This window comes from Bos indicus x Bos taurus, chromosome 22 (assembly GCF_003369695.1).
Source record: "Bos indicus x Bos taurus breed Angus x Brahman F1 hybrid chromosome 22, Bos_hybrid_MaternalHap_v2.0, whole genome shotgun sequence".
Classification (NCBI taxonomy): Eukaryota; Metazoa; Chordata; class Mammalia; order Artiodactyla; family Bovidae; genus Bos; species Bos indicus x Bos taurus.
The window spans coordinates 12,831,734-12,853,075 of record NC_040097.1 but is presented as its reverse complement, the minus strand read 5'-3'; the positions used below and the strand labels follow the sequence as shown (position 1 = coordinate 12,853,075).

The window sequence follows — 21,342 nt, the reverse complement described above, 5'->3', positions numbered from 1 at the left end:
TATTTCCTAGTGTAGGTGTTTCATAACATGTGTAGCCATCTCTTTCACATTTGATGGTTTTACAGGCTGTTTCTGGTTTCTCACTGTTACAGATAATACTAAGGAGATTGGACATATTTTTGTAAGTTTTAACTCTGATTTTTAATGTGAGTTAATCACTTAATATTTTGCCCATTTTTATTTTTTCTTGGTGAATTATAGGAACTTGTATTAATTAATCCATTATCTTACAATTTGCTAATATTTTCATCTATCTCAACTGTCCTTTTGTTTTTATTGAATATTAATTGACATAACATTATATTAGTTTCAGACACATAGCACAATGATTTGATATTTGTATACATTGTGAATGATTACTGCAGTAAATCTAGTTACATCTGTCACTAAACATAGAAAAAAATTTTTTCTTGTAATGAGAACTTCAGAACTACTCTCTTATCTTTGAATTTTGTTTATGGTGTCTTTTGCCATTTAGAAATTTGATACTTTTATGTTTTTGTCTCCTTTATGGTTTCTCTTTTTGGGTCCAGAGTGATTTTTTTTTTTTCTGGAGTGACCATTTTTAAAACAGATTTGATCCTTTCTCTGCTTAAAAACGGCTTCCCTGATAGCTCATCTGGTAAAGAATCTATCTGTAATGCAGGAGACCCCAGTTCAATTTCTGAGTCGGAAAGATCTGCTGGAGAAGGAATAGGCTACCCACTCCAGTATTCTTGGGCTTCCCTTGTGGCTCAACTGGTAAAGAATCTGCCTGCAATGCGGAAGACCTGAGTTCAGTTGGATCCCTGGGTCTGGAATATCCCCTGGAGGAGGGCACGGCAGTGCACTTTATGGAGGATTCCAAGGACAGAGGAACCTGGCAGGCTACCTCCATAGGATCGCAGTCGGACACGACTGAAGTGACTGAGCATGCACACACTACTTAATTAAAGAAGCCCTTGATTGCTTCTCATTGAGAGGTAGTATATAGTATAGTGCTTGAGGAATTAGAATATGGATGCTTTGCTAGGTTTGAAACCTGATTTTCCTTCTTACTAGCTGTAGGACACTGGCAGGCACTGCTTATTCTCTGCTTGTTTCCTCATGGTGGCTATGGTTACCTTGTCCAGTTGTTGAGAGTATTAAATGGCTTAGTATGTTTAAGTGCTTTGGATAGTAGCCACACATGGAAAATCCTCAGTAAATATCATATGTGTTATTTCTTCTCTTCCTGTCCAGTTGCCTTGTGTGCCACTTATCTGGTTGGTTCCGATGCTTCAGCCACAGAGGCCTCCTCTCAGTTCCTCCCTACCTTAGAGCCTTTGTGTGTGCTGCTCCCTGTGCCTGGACTACACTTTCTTTTCTGTCCTTTTTGACTCGCTGCAGTTTCCCCTTTGTTGTTGATCATTCAGTCGTGTCCAACTCTTTGCAATCCCATGGACTGCAGCACACCAGGGTTCCCTGTCCTTCAGTATCTCCTGAAGTTTGCTTGAACTCATGTCCATTGAGTCAGTGATGCCATCCAACCATCTCATCCTCTGTCACCCCCTTCTCCTCCTGCTCTTAATCTTTCCCACCATCAGAGTCTTTTGCAATGAGTCTTTCTTCACATCAGGGGACCACAGGTATTGGAACTTCACCATCAGTCCTTACAGTGAATAATCAGGAAATGTTGGTCTCCTTTAGAATTGACTGGTCTGATCTCCTTGCTGTCCAGTAGACAAGAGTCTTCTCCCGCACCAGTTAGAAAGCACCAATTCTTCAGCGCTCAACCTTTAGTATCACCTTGAATATCTCCCTTAGCGCCCCCCAGCCCCCACCCGCCGCCTCCAACCAGGGACCATGTCAGTGTCCTCTTATTTTAGGTTAGGTCTGCCGTTATGTTCTGTTTTAGCACCCACTGCTTTTCCTTCTTAGCACTTTAAATAATTGTTTTAAATTGTTAGCTTAAATTTTCTTCCTCCTATTGAAAATAAGTGTCATGAATGCAGAAACTAAGTCTCTCTTGGTTACTTTAGCTTTACCCCCTGGAATAGTAGATGGTAATGAACTGGTGTTCCATAAATATGGGGAGTGAATGAATTATAGGTGGAATGATATAGTTTAAATGTTTTGGACTTGGAGTAGAAAAGGAAGCTGAGAGAAGAAAGCTTGTTCAGAGGATTTAAATCTCACTACCAAGTTTATACTCAGTTGTTCTATCTGTGAAAGTATGAGTTTCAGTGCTTAAGTTGTATGAAAGGACTTTGGATAACTGGTAGTTACCTCAAATGGGATATCCGTAGTATTAACAGTTATTAAGATTTTCTCTGTGCTCAGTAGGAAATTTAGTTTTAAAATCTGAAAAGGATGTTATGCTCATTTTACAGATTTAAAAAATGGACATAATGTAGTCTGTATAAGATAGCATATTTATCGTGGGTGGAGCTGGAGCTAGAATCTGTTTAAAAGGTTTTTATGAGAATCCATTCCTGGGGATCGAATACAGATTCAGAATCTTGTTGACAGGTGCAGAGGTATTTGCTCTTGTAGGTATCACAGGCAGCTGTGGCTGTTGAGTTCCTGTCCCACCGTTACGGTTTTCTGCATTGTTGTCCTTTTGGTCTGTTCACATTCTGCCTTCAGGCAGCAGCTTCTTTCCTCTTTCTACTCTATTAGGCATATGTAAAGGCAGTATCTGAGATTGTTTTGCATGTAAGTAAAGCAGGAATAAATAGATTCATCCATGTGCAGCATGGATGGGCCTCAAAAACATGCTGAGTGAAAGAAGCGAGATACAAGAAACCACATACTGTATGATTCCATTGCTGTGACATGTCCAGAAGTGACAAAATCTCTAGAGACAGAAAGTTGATCAGTGGTTGCCTGAGGCTGGGGATGGAACAGGGAAGAACTGCAGGTGGGAAGGAAGTTCTTTTCCAGAGGGATAGAAATATTCCAAAATTGGAGTATAGTGATGGTTACACAAATCTGTAAATTTACTGAAGATAATTGAATTGTACACTTAAAATGGAACATTTTGGCATGTGAGTTATGTCCCAATAAAACTCTTTTTTTTTTTTTTTTTTTTTGAAGAATAAATGATATCAGAGCTTATTTTGGAAGAATTGTGCTTTTTTTGTAAGTGTAATTGTAGACAAATATAGTTCATACTTTTTGGTTCTGCATAATATTGTAGGTAAATGAGATGGGAAACTAGATAAAATAATACATTGTATCCTGAATCTTACTAAGACAGAGCTTTGAAAGCTAAACTCCTCCCCCATTCCCCAGAACTTCATTAAGAATTGGAGTTTTCGTGGATAGACCTGCTCAGTATTATAACCTAAGTTGAAGAGGTAGTGATTCACATATATATGTTTATTTGTTGTGATTTTTAGATATCAAGATCTTAATAGCTTGCTCTCTCTGTGTCTACACACACACACATATACCTTCAAAATTAGAAAAGGTGTCAATTTTTGTTTCTAATTACATCTATGCTGCCAGTGTGTTTTTATCTGCTGTTTCAACCCACCAGAGTGTTGCGTCTTATGAGTGAGTAAACACTGGACTGCAGCCTGTTAATGTGTTCTTTTTGATTTTTCAGCACTTTCACTTGGACCCTTCGATGCCCATTGAACAGATGCTTGAGAATTGCAAGTAATCTTCAGATTGTAGCATAACCATAAGGCCTGTCCTCTGTGTGGGGAGGAGCTTACCCATGTGCTGTGGAAATGAACGGGGAGCAGCAGACTGATGCAGGTATCGGTTTTGCTGAGCGGAATCTGTTTTTCGGAGTGCAGAATTCCATTACTCACCTGTGTTACATTGTCAGGCTTATCTTTCTACCACTAAATGGGAAGCTCTTTGAAGATACGAGTTATCTTTCTTTGTACCTGGCACCAGGGGTGCTCAGCCTGTTTGCTGAAAAAGTAAATAACTTTTATGAGCAGACTTCGTTTAAAAAAAAAAGGTAATTTGTTTTGAAGTAATTATCAATTCATAGGAGCTTGCAAAGATTCTGACAGTCTTCATGTACCCATCACACAGCTTCTACTGTAAGTGACATCTCGTTTAAGTATAGTGCAATATAAAAGCTGGGAAATTGATATATGTATCAAATGTATGTATTTCTCTATGATTTGTGTAAATTCCTGTAACTGCCACTTCAGTCAAGATACAGAACTATTCCATCGCCACACAGAGCTCCTTTGTACTGCCCCTTTACAGTTACACCGACTCCTCTTCCCCAGCATTCCCTAACCCGAGGTAACCATTAATCATTTCTTCATATCTATAATTTTGTCATTTCCAGAATGTTACATAAGTAGAACCACACAGTATGTGACTTTCTGAGATGGGCTTTTTTTCACTCAAAATAATGCCCCTGAGATCCATCCAAATTCTTGAATATATCAGGAATCTGTTCTCTTTTATTGCTTGGTAGTATTCCATGGATATACTGCCGTTTGGTTAACCATTCATCTGTTGCAGTACATTTTGGTTGCTTCCAGCTTTTGGCTTTTATGAATAAAGCTGCTATGAATAATCATATACATAAGATTTCATTTTTCTGGGATAAATGCCCAGGAGCACCGCTACTTTCCAGTGTGGCTGTACCATATACATTCTTTCCAGCAATGTATGAGATCTGATTTCTTCACATCCTCACAGCCATTTGGTATTGTCAGTATTTTTACTGAAGTCGTGCTGATAAATTAACAGATCATCTTGGTCTTACTTTGCATTCCCCTAATGGTTAGTGATGTTGAACAGGTTCTTACTTGCCATCCCTACATCGTCTTCAGTACCATGGCATCGTAGTTTTGGCTCATTTATCAGTCATATTGTTTGTTGCTTTTTAATTGACAACTTTATTGAAGTACTTTTTTTTGAGATACAATTCACATACTGTAAAATTTACCATTTGAAAATATACAATTCAGTGGTTTTTAGTATATTCACAAGCACTACTACTGAATTCCAGAACATTTTCATCACTCCTCAGAAGAAACCATTGGCAGTTATTTCTTGCTTAATCCAGCCTCTGGAGATCATGTCTACTTTCTGTCTCTATGCTGCTGCTGCTGCTAAGTCGCTTCAGTCATGTCCGACTCTGTGCAACCCCATAGACAGCAGCCCATCAGGCTCCACCATCCCTGGGATTCTCCAGGCAAGAACACTGGAGATAGATTTTACCTATTCATACTCTTTTTTTATTAATGTTTCCATGGTATATCCTTTTCATCCTTTCACTTTCAACCTCTGTGAATCATTATATTTGAAGTACGTTTCTTATAAAACCATATAGTCATTAAAATTTTTTTTTCAGTCTTGTAATTGGTGTGTTTAGACCATTTACAGTTAATGTAATTGTCGATATGTTAAGGCTCATGTGTGCCTTTTTTTTTTTTTTTTTTAACATCTGCCGGTTTTGTTCATTTGTTTTCTCTATTTTTTGTTCCTTTTCCTATCTTCCTGTGGGATACTTGAAAATGTTTTTAGAATTTTGTTTTGATTTGTCTCTACAGTGTTCTTTTTTTTTTTTTTTTAAAGATTTTGTTTGCTGGAGTCTTTGTTGCCCTTCAGGCTTTCTCTAGTTGCAGAGTACAGGGGCTACACTCTAGTTGCAGTGCACTGGCTTGTCATTGGGGTGGCTTCTCTTGTGGCATAATAGCACAGCCTTTAGGCACACAGGCTTCAGAAATTGCGGCTTGCGGGCTCTACAGCACTGGGTCGGTAGTTGTGGCGCACAGGCCTAGTTGCCCCATGGCATGTGGGATCTTCCTAGAGCAGGGATCGAACCTATATCCCCTGAGTTGGCAGGCAGATTCTTAACCAATCTATCATCAAGGAAGCCCTGTATACTGTTCTTGAGTGTATCTCTTTGTGTAGCTTTTTTAGTGGTTGCTCTAGGTATTATATATACCTAACATATCCCATTGGAGAAGGCAATGGCACCCCACTCCAGTACTCTCGCCTGGAAAATCCCATGGATGGAGGAGCCTGGTAGGCTGCGTTCCATGGGGTCACTGAGGGTCGGACACGACTGAGCGACTTCACTTTCACTTTTCACTTTCATGCGTTGGAAGAAGGAAATGGCAACCCACTCCAGTGTTCTTGCCTGGAGAATCCCAGGGACGGGGAAGCCTGGTGGGCTGCTGTCTATGGGGTCACACAGAGTTGGACACAACTGAAGTGACTTAGCATAGCAAGCAACATATCCCATTCTGCTGATGTTATCATTTTGTTAGAGTGAAGTGTAGAAATTTTACCTGCTTTTTATATCTCCTTACCTACTCTTATTTATAATAAAACTTGTCTTAAATATTTCTCTACATATTTTGAGAACCAGATTAGATATTGTTAAAATTTGGGGGAACTTTCCTGGCTGTTCAGTGGTTAAGACTGCACTTCCAATGCAGGGTGTTACAGGTTCCATCCCTGGTCAGGGAACTAAGATCCCACATGCCTTCTGGTATGGCCAAAAAAAAAATTTTTTTTTGGCTTCAGCTGTCAAATATAGTTTAGAAAATTCAAGAGAAGAAGGAAAATGTTTCATAATAATGTTTTCCACTATTTTTATTTTTTGTTCTTTATTAATTCCTGATTTTCCAAGATTCCTTCTACTAGCATTTCACTTCTGTTTATAGAATTTCCTTTAGCCATTTTTCTAGTGTAGGTCGGTTGGTGATAAAATTATTAGTTTCCCTGTCTCTGGTCACTTCCCTTAGAAGAGGTACTGTTTCTCTTGCTGCTTTCAAGATTTAATGTCTTTCATTTTCAGCAATTTGACTCTGTGTGTCTGTGTACAGATTTCCTTGGGTTTATCTTGTTTGGGGTTTTCTCAGCTTTTTAAAACTGTAGGCTCATGTCTTTTGACAAATTTGAAACATTTTCAGCCATTATTTCTTCTAGGACTTTTACTGCCTTGTTCTTTCTCTTCTTTTGGAACTCTGAAGACACTTTTGTTAAATCTTTGTTATTGTTGCACAGCTTTATGAGGCTCTTTTCATTTTTTTCTCTGTGTTGTTTAAATTGAAGTGTTTTCTATTGCTCTTTAATTTTAGTGATTCTTTGTTCTCCCCATTCTGCTTATAGAGCTTATCTATGGAGGGTTTTTTTTTTTTTTTTTTGGTTATATTTTCAGTTCTAAAATTTCTTTTTTTAGCTGAGGAGGAATGAGAGATGGGAATAGGTCCAATTTAAAGTGCCACAATCCCACTCTTCTGACAGAGGTTCAATAACTTGTCTTGAATAGATGCTTTTCAGTTTGGGGTTTTTTTTGTTTTTTTTTTCCCCCTTCAGTTAATTTCAGAACTTTGAAATGGTCAAGTTTCATTGTTTAGCCAGTATTTTTGCTGCTTTTCTGAAAGAGTAAGGTATTCACTTTGCTATTTAGGAAGTTGATTTGTTTTCTTTTGTTTTAAATGTTGTCATTAACTCATACAGTATATATATTACGTGTGAATTTAAATCCGTTGCTGTCATCATTCATTTGATGATCAAATTATTCCATTCTCAAGCAGTGAGAGTTGTTTCAGATTGGTTCCTGTGTTCTTTGGATGTGATGTCATTATATCTCTGATAGTTTTAGTCCTTGCTTTCTGGCATAGTAAGATTCCAAGGTTCCTCCGGTACATTTCCTGCCCCAACTTTGCAATCTGACATTTCTCTGAGAAGCTCTTTTTTTTTTTTTAAGTGGATATGATGTTTATCGGAGAAGGCAATGGTACCCCGCTCCAGTCAGTACTCTTGCCTGGAAAATCCCATGGACGGAGGAGCCTGGTAGGCTGCAGTCCATGGGGTCGCTAAGTCGGACACAACTGAGCAACTTCACTTTCACTTTTCACTTTCATGCATTGGAGAAGGAAATGGCAACCCACTCCAGTGTTCTTGCCTGGAGAGTCCCAGGGACGGGGGAGCCTGGTGGGCTGCCGTCTGTGGGGTCACACAGAGTCGGACACGACTGAAGCGACTTAGCAGCAGCAGCAGCAGCATGATGTTTATAATCTACAGCCCAGATGCTGGGGTGCTCATTGATAGTAGCTTGCCATTTCTTCTAGGTCTCATCCATAAACATAGCTGGAAAATACACATCATTTTTTTTGTTTGATGCACGATGTGGGGGATCCTAGTTCTGTGACTAGGGATCGAACCTGAGCCCCCTGCAGTGGAAGTGTGGAGTCTCAAGCATTGGACTGCCAGCAAAGTCCCAAAATACACATCTTTTGAAGAGAAAAGAAAATCAGATGGCTTCATCTGATATTTATAATTTTATAAAATTGTATAAATTTTATATAATTTCATAAATAATTTTATAAAATTACAGGGATTTTCTTTCTTTGATTTTTATATCTTTTCTTTTGAAAATGTGTTGTAATCTTTAATATCATCACTTATTTGTTTTTATCCTTATTTAAACTTGTTTAAATTGTTTTATCCTTATTTAAACTTATTTATTTATATAATATTCATATAATTTTCTCACAACAAGAATACCAACATTCCAGATATCAATAGAATAGTAGTGTGTGGTTTAAGATTTCATTGTTTTGTCTTTAAATATATTCCACTCAGGTTTGCAGTCAGAATTCTGTATTTTAATAATGACTTAAAGGGATTCTGTTTTCTTTGTGGTTTTTCCACCAACCATTAGGCATGTTTGTTTAAGTTCATTTTCAGTTTTTAGAATTTTTAATTTAAATATGTTTCTAAATTGTGTAAAGAATATACGTAATTACAAAGTCAAAATTATATTTATAACAACATTCCCACTTTCAGGTTGATAGAATTCATGCTTTTTATTCTTCTCCATATATAAAGAAGGTTTATTACATTTTATCCTGTTGTTCATTTTTTAAAATGTAAAAAGATAGATGGGAGCATTTGCATATATATTCATATCTCTTTGACCCTATGCAAAAATTAGAGCTACAAGAAAAACTGCTCTATGTTTTGCTGTTTGACTTAATATGTACTGAGGATTATTCCACATCAGTATGTGGAAATCGTTCTCATTCCTTTTTACAGCTGTATAATGTTGGATGTATATACTATATTTTATTCACCCAGTTCCTTACTGATGGACATTTGGATTAATTCCAGTCTTGGTATTACATATATAGTACTACAATGAATAGCCTTGTACATACGTCTTTTTGTATTTTTGCCAGCATATCTTTGGGATAGATTCCTAGAAGTGGGATTGCTGGATCAGAAGGTAAATACATATGTAATTTTGTTAGCTGTTGCCAACAAAAATACAACCCCTTTCACCAGGGTTGTATCATTATACTTTACCTGCCTAATTACTTGCCTCACCATGAAGTGTGTTGTCAAACTTTTAGAATTTTTTCCAATCTGATATCTCAGTGTAGTTTTCATTTGCATTCTTTTAAAATGAGTAACTTTGCACCTCTTTCCATATGTTTAAGGACTATTTGCAATTCAAAAAATTCTCTTTTCATGTATTTTGCTCATTTTTTTATCAGATCATTAATTAGTCTTGTTTTTTCTCAGTTTTTAGGTAGTTTTTTTGATGTATGGGAGATTTTAGTCCTTTAATTCATTGCTTTTATTGGTCCTGTTTATTTATTTATTTTTTAATTAGCATGCTGCTTGAGGGGCTAGGGTTCTTGCCAAGGACCATGAATACAAATTGTCTAGCCTTGTTATGTTCTAGTGATGGAAGTTGGCTTTCTATTGACTCATGCTTCCAGGATGCTCCCAATAAAATCTTTATTGATTTGTTTTATTTCTAGTGAAAAATTTCAAATATGTAGAAATGAATGGAAAACATATAAGGAATACTTCTGTACCTACCATACAGAATTTAAAATTAATAAATAATAAATTAACTTTGTCCAAATTTGTTTTCATGTTTTTAAATTGTGGTATATTATCCATAACATAAAATTTACCATTTTAACCAGGTATACTGATCATTCACATTGTTGTGCAACCATTAACACCACCATCTCCAAAACTTTTTTATCTTCCTGTACTGGAACTCTGTACCCATTAAACACTAACTCCACATTCCCCTCTCCCCCCCAGTCCTTGGAAACTCCCATTCTTGTTTCTGTCTCTATGAATTTGACTACTCTACCTCAAGTAAGTGGAAACATACAATATTTGATCTTTTGTGCTTGACTTATTTAGTGTAATGTTCTCATAGTTCATCTACATTTTGTAGCCTGTCTCAGAATTTCCTTCCTTTTTGTGCCTGAATAATATTCCATTGTATGCATATACCACATTTTGTTTATCCATTCATTTGTTGATGGATACCTGGGTCAGTTACTTCCACCTTTTGGCTGTTGTGAGTATTGCTGCTCTAAACATTCATGTACAGATACCTGTTTGAGTCCCTGTTATCAATTCTTTCGGATATATACCCAGAAGTGAAATTGCTGGATCATATGGTAATTATATTTAAAATGTTTTGAGGAACCACCAAAAAATTTTCCACACTGACTATACCATTTTCTATTCCAAGACCAGCAATGCACAAAGATTCCAATTTCTCATTTCCTTGCCAAAGCTTATTTTCTGCTTTTTGATAATAGCCATCCTAATGAGTATGAGGTGGTGTCTCTTTGTGGTTTTGATTTGCCTTTAATGATACTGAAGATCAGTCCTGGGTGTTCATTGGTAGGACTGATGTTGAAGCTGAAACTTCAATACTTTGGCTACCTGATGTGAAGAGCTGACTCCTTTGAAAAGACCCTGATGCTGGGAAAGATTGAGGGCAGGAGGAGAAGGGGACAACAGAGGATGAGATGGTTGGATGGCATCACTGAGTCAGTGGACATGGGTTTGGGTGGACTCTGGGAGTTGGTGATGAACAGGGAAGCCTGGTGTGCTGCGGTTCATGGGGTCGCAAAGAGTCAGACACGACTGAGCAACTGAACTGAATGATGTTGAACACATTTTCATGTGTTCCATTTTTCTAAATTAATAAAACATAATACAGTTTAAGTCTCTCTTACTTTTCTTCTAACCTTCTTTGCTTCCCTCCATCCCCAAAGGTTATTGAAATGCATGTATTTATAAACATTATATTGCAGAGTTTTGTTTTGAGGCTTAAATTATATCTTGTACTTTTTATTCTGCACCTGCTTTTTTTTTTTAATTGATGTGATTTTTTTTTTCTTTTTGAGATTTTTATGTCAATCCGTTCATTCATTTCAGCTGTTACATAGTAGTGCTCCATTGTAGGATTGCCATCATGTATCTGTTCTCCTACTGATTGCTTCTGTCTGTTGCTGTTAGAAACAGTACTGTGGTGAGCGTCCCTGTGTTTGCTTGCCTCCTTGTGTCTGTGTGACGCATAGACTCCCCAAGGGTGTACTCATTCAGCAGCTGTTTATCGTAGACCTGGTAGTGTTAGGCATGGGCAGTGGGAACGCGTCTGAATAAAGCCCTGCTTCTAAGCAGCTTATGTGAATTGGGGTGATTGGGTTACAGTGAAGTGTTTGAATCTTTGCTCCCTCAGCAAAAATGTGCTGAGTCTCTGCTATGACAGAAATAGAGCATTTTCCAAAACAACGTTGCTGTCTTCATAGAGTTTGTTGTCGAGTGGGGAAGATAAAAAGACATAAGGTATACTTTGAGGTAGGAATGAATGCCTTGAAGATAATGAAAGCAGAGGCTGGGGGCTTCTACTTTAGATGTGCACTGATGGAAGGCCTTTCTGGTTGCTGGAAGGTCTTTCTGAAGAGGTGTTTGAGTAGAGGCTGAATGAAGTAAAGCTGTGAATGACACAGGGGAATGAGCCTAAGCTGAGGTAATAACTAACCTAGGGGTTTTGAGGAGAGAACGTGGTTAGAAAGTAAACAAACAAACAAACCTCAGTGTTCTTTGAGTGCAGTGAGCAAGCAAGAGGCTGGTTGGGGATGCAGTGGCAAGGTCAGGAGCTAGGAGTCAGATCATATAGGGCCTTTGTAGTCTCCCAGAGATTTTAGGTTTATTGCGTGATTAAAAGGTGAAAGGTATTGTTGTTAGACCTTGCACTTAGAGCAGTAGAAATGGTGGGAAGTGATTAGACTTGGGGTATTTTTAAAGATAGTACCTACAGAATTTTCTGATTAATTGAATGTAAGATGTGAAAGAAAGAGAAAAAAGTAAGAATAACTCCACAGTTTTTGGGTTGAGCCAAAATATCAGCCAGTGGTATCTTTTACTCAATTTGAGGACACTAAGGAAGAAGAGATTGAAAATTTAAGTTTGAAAGGCCTATTAAAGATCTCAAATACTTGGCAATTAGATACCAACTTACGGTCCAGAGTTATTATAATAGTTACACTCTCACCAGCTTTATATGATCCATTTAGGCGAATCCCAAATGGATCCTAGCAGGAGAGAGCATGTCACACTCTATGGTGTTGAGATTCATTCATAATCAGTGCATTAAGTGGAAATAAAAGTGTTAGTTGCTCAGTCATGTCCAACTCTTTAGGATCCCATGGACTGTAGTCCACCTGGCTCCTCTGTCCATGGAATTCTCCAGACAAGAATACCAGAGTGGGTAGCCATTCTCTTCCCCAGGGGATCTTCCCAACCCGGGGATCAAACCCTGGTCTCCCACATTGCAGGCAGATTCTTTACCATCTGAACCCCCAGATCAGATCAGTTGCTCAATTGTGTCTGACTCTTTGCGACCCCATGAATCGCAGCACGCCAGGCCTCCCTGTCCATCACCAACTCCCGGAGTTCACTCAGACTCACGTCCATCGAGTCGGTGATGCCATCCAGCCATCTCATCCTCTGTCGTCCCCTTCTCCTCCTGCCCCCAATCCCTCCCAGCATCAGAGTCTTTTCCAATGAGTCAACTCTTCGCATGAGGTGGCCAAAGTACTGGAGTTTCAGCTTTAGCATCATTCCTTCCAAAGAAATCCCAGGGCTGATCTCCTTCAGAATGGAGTGGTTGGATCTCCTTGCAGTCCAAGGGGATCTCTGAACCCCCAGGGGAGCCCAAATCAGTGCATTAAGGGAAACTGCCATTTAAAAAGAAAACTTAGTTATCCTGGATGTAAAGTAAATTAACTTGTGAAGTAAGTTGTAAGTTAGGTTTACTAAGTTTATATTTTTATATCTTGAGTTTTCTCTAATTGGGTCTTGCCTGTTTTGTGTTGTTTTGTTTTAATTCCAGATGCTGGATCTGGAGTGGAAGAAGTGGAGTTAAGCTGGGAAGACTATCTAGAAGAGACAGGGTCCACAGCAGTTCCCTACGGGTCTTTTAAACATGTAAGTGGTGACTATATTGCTTGACTGCCTGATCCTTTTTCATTTAGAAAAAATGAAAATCTTTTTTCATTTGATCTTTTTTCATTTAGAGACCTTATCGTATGGATCAGTTTTAAATTCCTGATATGATAACATCTCTGCCATATCTGAGCTTGGTTCTAATATCTGCTCTGTCTATTCAAACTGTGTTTTTTGTCTTTCAGTAGCTCTGTAAGTTTTTGTTGAAAGCTGGATATGTTAATAATATACTGAGTAAAAAAAAAAAAGAAATAAATGAGTTTTCATTGTTTTCTGTTTATCCAGATAAAAGTTAGGCTGATTTTACTGTTCGTTTTAGCTGTGGGTGTGAGAGGCTAAAAGGTACTTTGCTGTCATTTATTTTGCCTCACCTTTTGTACAGGAGCCCTCTTAATGTGGTGGTAAGGTACGAGGGGAGCAAAAGCATTCTCTAGTCCTGTGATTTGGTCTCAGTGTTTTAGTGAGCCTGAGTTGTGTGTATTCTTTCCCCTATTTTGGAGGCTAGAGGGGGCTGGAGTTGGGTATTTTCCTTACCTTAGATCAGTAAGGTTCTGTTCACTGTATTTGGTTAGGACCTAGTGAAATAGTTTTTCTTGAGGGTTAGTCTTGTTAAGAAGAACAGAACGCTTTGGATGTATTTTACGATGCTGCTTTCTTCTCTCCCATATTGCAGGCAAATTCTTTACCATCTGAGCCATCGGGGAAGCCCAATTTTTGTTATAACTTGTCTCAAAGAATTTTCTAATTTCCTTTGTGATTTCTTTTTTGATCTGTTGGCTAGCTGTGTTTAATATGCACATATTTGTGAATTTTTTAGTTTTCCTTGTGTTACTGAGTTCAAGTTTTATTCCATTGTGATCAGAAAAGTTACTTTGTATGATTTTTTATTTTTGTCCTGATATGGTCAGTCCTGGAGAATGTTCCATGTTCATTTGAGAGGAATGTGCATTCTCCTGTTGCTGAGTAGTGTTCTCTTTACATCTATTAGGTCTCGTTGATTTATAATCTTGTTTAAGTCTTCTGTTTCCTTTCTGTCTAGTCATTCGATCCTATATTAATTGTAGGGTACCAATTTGTTTAAACATCAGCACAACCTTGATACCAAACCTAATAATTCAAGAAGAGAAAATTACAGAGATGTGTCACTTACAATGACTGATGTAAAAATAGCTTCATACAAAGTAAACTTTGTATACCAAACTGAATGTACCTGTATTTAAAAAGGATAATACATTAATAACAAGTTGATTTTTTCCAGGAATGCAGGATGGCTTAACATTTGAAAATAAACCAGCATAATTCACCATAGTAGTAGAGTAAAGGAGAAAATTTTTACTATTATCACAATATATAAAGAAAATTATTGATAAAATTCCATATCCACTTATGATAAAATTCTTAGCAATCTATAGATGAGAATGTCCTTAATTTGATGATGTGTATATATACAAAATCTACAGAAAACTATTAATAGTAATATGATTCATATTTCTTTTTATTATGGAAGAAGACAAAAATTATGCTGGTTAACATGATTCCTATTTGATAATTGTATTGGAGGATCTAACCAATACAATAAGGTAAGAAAAACAATTAAAATGTTTAAAAATTGAGAAGGAAGGGGAAAAAATCATTATTTGCAGATGAATAATATATAAAATAATGTACAACTATATTAGAATTAATGAGTAATTTTTGCAAGATTTTTAAATACAAGACAGATATAAAAAAAAGATTATATTTCTATATACTAGTAACAGACAAAAATGGAAGCTGAAAGATGTGATTTACAATAACATAAAAAACATCAAATGTAACAGATATTTGCAAAGAGACACAAATCTTTATTGAAATAACTTAAAATGAAGGAATATGCCTTGTTCATATAATGGAAGACTCATTGTTTTAAAGATGTCAGTTCTTCCCAAACATATCTGTAGATTTACTGCAACTCCCACCAAAAAAAATTAGGTAGAAATTGACAAACTGATTCAAATAAGTAAAACCTGACCTCAATCTAAGACCACAGATAGAGATTAATTCAGGGTGGATATTAGTTCTCAATATGAAAGGCTTCTAGAAAATAATATAGTAGTATTGATATATCTTATGACCTCTCGGGATAGGGAGAATTTGTTTAAAAATACAGAAAATTAATTAACCTTTTAATGGAAAAATATTGATGGATCAGAGTATATTGCAATTAATGACTTCTGTTTATCAGACAACACTATCAAGAAAATGATATTTGTAATACAAGTAATTAGCAAACTGATATCTAGAATACTGAGTCAAAAGTTGGCAAAAAATTTAGGCATTCCCCAGAAGAAGTCTTAAGTGGCTAATAAAATATAAACATTCTCAAGTCTGTAAATAATAATACAAATTAAAATCACAGCAAGATAATATAATACATGCTTCAAGATGGTTAAAATGAAAAAAGCTGAAAATACAGTAATATTGGTTAGAATGTTGGAGCAAGAAGATTTCTTGTACGCTATTGGGAGAGTACATTGGTGCAACCACTTTGGGAAACAGCTTGGACGTATCTTTTTAAGAACTCATGTAGGTATGCATCAAGTGACATACGGATCTATTCTTATAATCATGACAGTGTTATTAGTAGTCTTCCAAAACTGTGAACTATCCAGAGTGCCTTCTCCTAGAAGAATTAGAATGGATAAATTATGACGTATGTGTATAATGGAACATTATACAGGAGTGAAAAGAGATCAAGTACTGTTATGTGCAACAGCACAAATGAATCTCATAAGCAGTGTTGGGCAAGAAAAGCATTCATACTGCATAATTTTGCCCACATAGTGCTGAAACACAGGCAGTGTTAAACTGTAGTGTTATAATTTAGGATAGTGATTACCTTTCAGGAATACAGCAGGTTAGTGATTAGAATAAAAATGAAGTTTTACACAGGATGTATACTTTCCCTTTCTGGCTTCTCGTTTGCAGAAGCCCCCTCACTTCCCAGTGGTTATGATGGCCACATTGTACTTAGTTGTTGTGTTTCCATGGGCTCCTCCAATGCATGACAGTTCCTCATTCTCTCTGTCTTTCATGGTGTGGATACTTTTGAAGTGCAAATCATATACTAGTTATTAAGCTAAGCTAAGCTAAGTCACTTCAGTCGTGTCCGACTCTGTGCGACCCCATAGACGGCAGCCTGCCAAGCTCCCCCGTCCCTGGGATTCTCCAGGCAAGAACACTGGAGTGGGTTGCCATTTCCTTCTCCAATGCATGAAAGTGAAAAATTAAAGTGAAGTTGCTCAGTTGTGTTGGTACAAAAATAATTGCGGTCTTGCATTGTTGAACTTGGCTGTTTGATATCAGAATACGTTCTTTTATTAATGTGGTTATGTTACACCATCATTTTAATACACATTTCTCACTTTATATTTTTTTGCTAGTGACTTATTATTTGCTGTTTATTTTATATTCATTTTAAACTAGGGAAATGATGTTAGATGAAAGGCAGATTCGAGCAGTTTTCTTATTCGAGTTCAAAATGGGTCATAAAGCAGTGGAGACAACTCACAACATCAACAACACATTTGGCCCAGAAACTGCTAACGAATGTATATTGCAGTAGTGATTCAAGAAGTTTTGCAAAGGAGATGAGACCCTTAAAGATGAGGAGCTTTAAGCCACTGCTCTCCTCAGTGACTGGCCATCGGAAGTTGACAATGACCAATTGAGAGGATCATCAAAGCTCATCCTCTTAAAACTACAGAAGAAATTGCCGAGGACTTCAGTGTCGACCATTCTGTATTCGTTTGGCATTTGAAGCAAATTGGAAAGGTGAAAAAGCTTGATAAGTGGGTACCTCATGAGATGACCACAAATCAAAATACCGTCATTTTGAAGTGTCATCTTCTCTTATTCTATGCAATAGTGAACCACTTCTTGATTGGATTGTGACGTGTGATGAAAAATGGATTTTATATGACAACCGGTGATGACCAACGCAGTGACTGGACTGAGGAGAAGCTCCAAAGCACTTCCCAAATCCAAACTTGCACCCAAGAAAGGTGATGGTCACTGTTTGGTGAACTGCTGCCTGTCTGATCATTACAGCTTTCTGAATCCTGGCAAAACCATTACATCTGAGAAGTATGCTCAGCCAGTTGATGAGATGCACTGAAGACTCACAAGGTCGAACACGACTGAGCAACTAAACTGAACTGCACAGAAAACTGCAATGCTTGCAACTAGTGTTGGTCAACAGAATGGGACAAATTCTCCTCCACAACACCTGACCACGTGTCGCACAACTAGCATTGGGCTATGAAGATTTTGCCTCATCTGCCGTACTCACCTGACCGCTTGCCAACCGACTGCCACTTCTTGAAACATCTTGACAACTTTTTGCAGGGGAAATGCTTCTACAACCAGCAGGAGGCAGAAAATGCTTTCCAAGAGTCTGTTGAATCCCAAAGCATGGATTTTTGTGCTACAGGAATAAGCAAACTTATTTCTCATTGGCAAAAATGTGTTGATTCTAATGATTCCTATTTTGATTAATAAAGATATGTTTGAACCTAGTTATAATGATTTAAAATTCATGGTCCAAAACTGCAATTACTTTTTCACCAACCTAAATGTTTTAGGTTTCTTAGTTGGGCTTTGGTTTTTCTCGTGATTAACTTGAATTTATGCATTTTGGTTTATGCACTTCTTTGTCCCACAGTAAGAAACCTGGCTCTCATTATTTAGTACGTACGTACAGGATTTTCAGAATTGCAGACTGCAACGTTTGTGACTATATAATTTGTCATTTAAATTAGGGCACTTTTGAGAGAGAGAGGAGGCATTATTAGTTATTATTCAGAGATAACAGGTGTAAACACAGACTGTTTCAGGGAAACTGGGAAATATGGCTCCCTCTGTATGGTACATATTATACATATTTATTATCAATATAACTTCTGTTTGTCCTTTACTTTTTCTAGCTTCATGAATTTTCTTCTTTTGAATGATTAAGAAATCACTCTTGAAATCTTAATGTGTTGAAGGTTGTTAAAATGGTGAACATTCAGTGGTCTGTATATTTAATAGAAAGCATATTCTATAATCATGATAGACAGCTTTCGTGGAATACTGACTTCTCTTAAAGCTCCTTCAGGGTTGATGGGACCGAACAGCATTGCTAGTCCCTGTTTTGTTTGGATTACTCCTGTGAGTTAGAACTGAAATTTCTCAGATTTCCCTTGAGAAGATTTTATTGCATTTAGTGCTTTAGAATGGTAAGTCTTAAAGAATGTTGGCCAAAGAAGTACCCATTAGATGTTTTTCTGGTGGTTAATAACATGTCTCTGTTCAGGTGGACACACGTTTGCAAAATGGATTTGCTCCTGGGATGAAACTGGAGGTGGCTGTGAAAACTGACCCTGAAACCTACTGGGTTGCCACCATCATTACCACCTGTGAGCAGCTGCTCCTCCTCCGCTACGATGGCTACGGGGAGGATCGCAGAGCAGACTTCTGGTGTGACATCAGGAAAGCTGACCTCTATCCCATTGGGTGGTGTGAACAGAATAAAAAGACCCTCGAAGCCCCAGAAGGTAATGGCGATACGTCATATCCAGATGTGATGTGGTATTGATATAGGAAAATTTAGGCTGTCCACAGTCTTAAGATTTTCACATCTCCTAAGCACATTAGTCTTCCTAACTTCTTCGGGTTAGTATTTTGAATGAGAATATTTATAAGGAATAATATAAATTTCCATTAGAAAAAATTATTTTCTGTGCTCCTTATAAGCCTCAATCTTTTATGACATTCATAGGGAGCATCAGTGTTTACCATCCTGTGGGTGTGTGAGGCTCTCTGAGTTTAACTTGTAGGTCTGGCTGTCTTAGAGTACATTGGGCCAGGTTGTTTCTCTTCCTGATTTTACTGTCCTCCCTCCTATTACCTTCAGACAGTCTGGGACCTGTGAGCTTTTAAAGTAAACCAGCTGAAGCTCCCTTTGAGGAAAGAGCCCTACTGGGAGTAGAATCCAAATTAAGCAGGACAGAGACAATAGGACAAAAGGAAGAGAAGAGTCATATAAACATGGAAAAAGGAAAGAGATGGCCTTAAGAAAATTTAGACCTTATATGCTTTTCTTCCAGCTTCTTATTTTGTTATATTGATAATTTTAGATTTACAGAAATATTTCAGATTTGCAAAAATATAGAAAATTCTTGGGGCCTTATTGTCAGCTTTCCCCAAATGTTGGTATTGTACCACATTTACTTTATCCTCCTTTCTTCCCTCTCTTTGTCTCTCTCTTTTCTCTCTCTCTCTCTCTCTCTCACTCACACACACACACGCACACACACACACACACGTATCTTTTTAATGAACCATTGAGAGTCACTTGTAGACACAATGCCTTTTTTATTTTTTTTCCTTTTTACTCTTAACATGAGAATACACCTCTAAAAATGGACATTGATGAACACAGTAAAATAATAAAATCAGGAAATTAGCTTTGATATAATACTGTTGTTTAATCTATAGAGCTTGTTCTGTTTTCATCAATAATGTTTTTATAGTAAAATGTTCCTATAGTAAAAGAAAATCCCAAGTCATTTGTTACATTCATTTATCATGTCTCCTAAAGATTCCTTTAATCTGGGGCAGTTCCTTAGTCTTTTGTTCCAAAGTCTTCCATGACTTTGACATCTTTGAAAGTTACGGGCCAGTTTTCCCACTAATGTTCATTATGTCTTGGATCCAAAACATTCATTATTCCCCGTATCTTTTCCTTGTCCAAGATTTCAGTATATTTGGCTGTCATCTTTTTAGTTTCCTTAACCTCTCTTTGTCTTCCTTGATGTTGACATTTTTGAGGAGTATAGGCCAATTATTTTTTAGCATGTGTCACAATTTAGGTTTGTCTGATGTTTACTTACATTCAGACTGTGGACATTTGGTAGGAGAAAATGCAGAAGTAATGCTGTGTCCTTCTGGTGCATGATGTTAGGAGACAACATGCTGTTAATTTGTCCGGTCACTAACTTGTGATATTAACTTTCATCACTTAAGTTGGTATATTCCAAATTTTTCCACTGTAAAATTACTTTTACCATTTTTAGTTAGTATCTTGTGGGCAGATACCTTAAAATTATGTAAATATCTCTTTAGTCTTTAAACGTCACCCACTATTTTTGGCATCCATTGGTAATTTTTATCTGAAACAGTTACTACTAATGCTTAGTGAGTGTTTTTTTCTAATTCCTTCTACATTTCATAATTGGCTTTCTACTACAGAAAGGGCTTTCCCTTTTCTCCTGTTTACGCACATGCGTTTGTGTATGCATCTGTATTTATGTATATATGTCAGTGTAGACTCATGAGTCTTACTCAGTGGATTATGATCCTTGCTGTCATTATTTATTTTGATGATCACACTGTCCTAGATTTGGCCAGTGGACACCTCTTCAAGCTGGCAGATGTGTCCTTTGCTATGTTCCCATTATTCTTTGAATAGTTTCTTATTCAGGAAACTTTCCCCTGCCTCAACCCTGAAATCAGCCATTTCTCTAGGAATCCCTGGTGATTTTCTTTTTTTTTTTTTTGTATTTTGAAGGATGATATTTACAAATGAAGATCTGAGTGTTTAGAGTCCTGGGGTTTTTGTGGGCTTCTGGCTGATCATTAACATTCTGTGAAAAAACAATGTAAGAGAAAGTTCTGGAGACATGAAGTTACCTGGCCCACTATCTCAAGAGTATAGCAAAATCACCTCATTTAAACATGAACAACAGGAAATGATTTCTGTCAAGTCTCATACAAGGTCAAGTTATAATTTTTTAAAAAAGGCAAAAAGGAAGAATAAAATCCTTCCAGAGAAACATAATCACAAAAGAGGTGAACACTGTATCAGACAAAAACATTTCAAAACAGGATAAAAGAAAATAGTAACTACAATAGAGCAGTGAGAAAACCATAAATAAAATTTATAAAAATTAGAAAATGAACTGACTAGAGAAAAGGAAGATTTGGAAAAAAAAAATAGAAGTTAGACAAGAACTAGAAGTTTAAAAATAGTTGAAATGAAGACTAAGATGAAAACAGGAGTGACTCAAGCATGAGTAATGGAACAGA

The 21,342-nt window shown here is 37.1% G+C and overlaps 1 protein-coding gene across 10 annotated transcripts in view; it reads left to right on the top strand.

Moving 5' to 3' along the window:
- SFMBT1 (Scm like with four mbt domains 1) overlaps positions 1 to 21,342 on the top strand; it is a 121,502-nt gene that overhangs the window by 62,975 nt on the left and 37,185 nt on the right. For 9 of the 10 annotated variants that reach the window (XR_003507911.1, XM_027523830.1, XM_027523825.1 and 6 more), the window contains 3 exons: positions 3,572 to 3,726; positions 13,121 to 13,215; positions 18,569 to 18,809. Coding sequence is in view for 9 of the 10 variants with exons in the window: in XM_027523830.1 (XP_027379631.1) it covers positions 3,699 to 3,726; positions 13,121 to 13,215; positions 18,569 to 18,809 (364 nt within the window). In the remaining variant the exon portion in view is untranslated. Of the gene's footprint in view, positions 1 to 3,571; positions 3,727 to 13,120; positions 13,216 to 14,740; positions 14,814 to 18,568; positions 18,810 to 21,342 lie in introns of those variants that run through there. The other variant, XM_027523831.1, reaches the window with a different exon arrangement.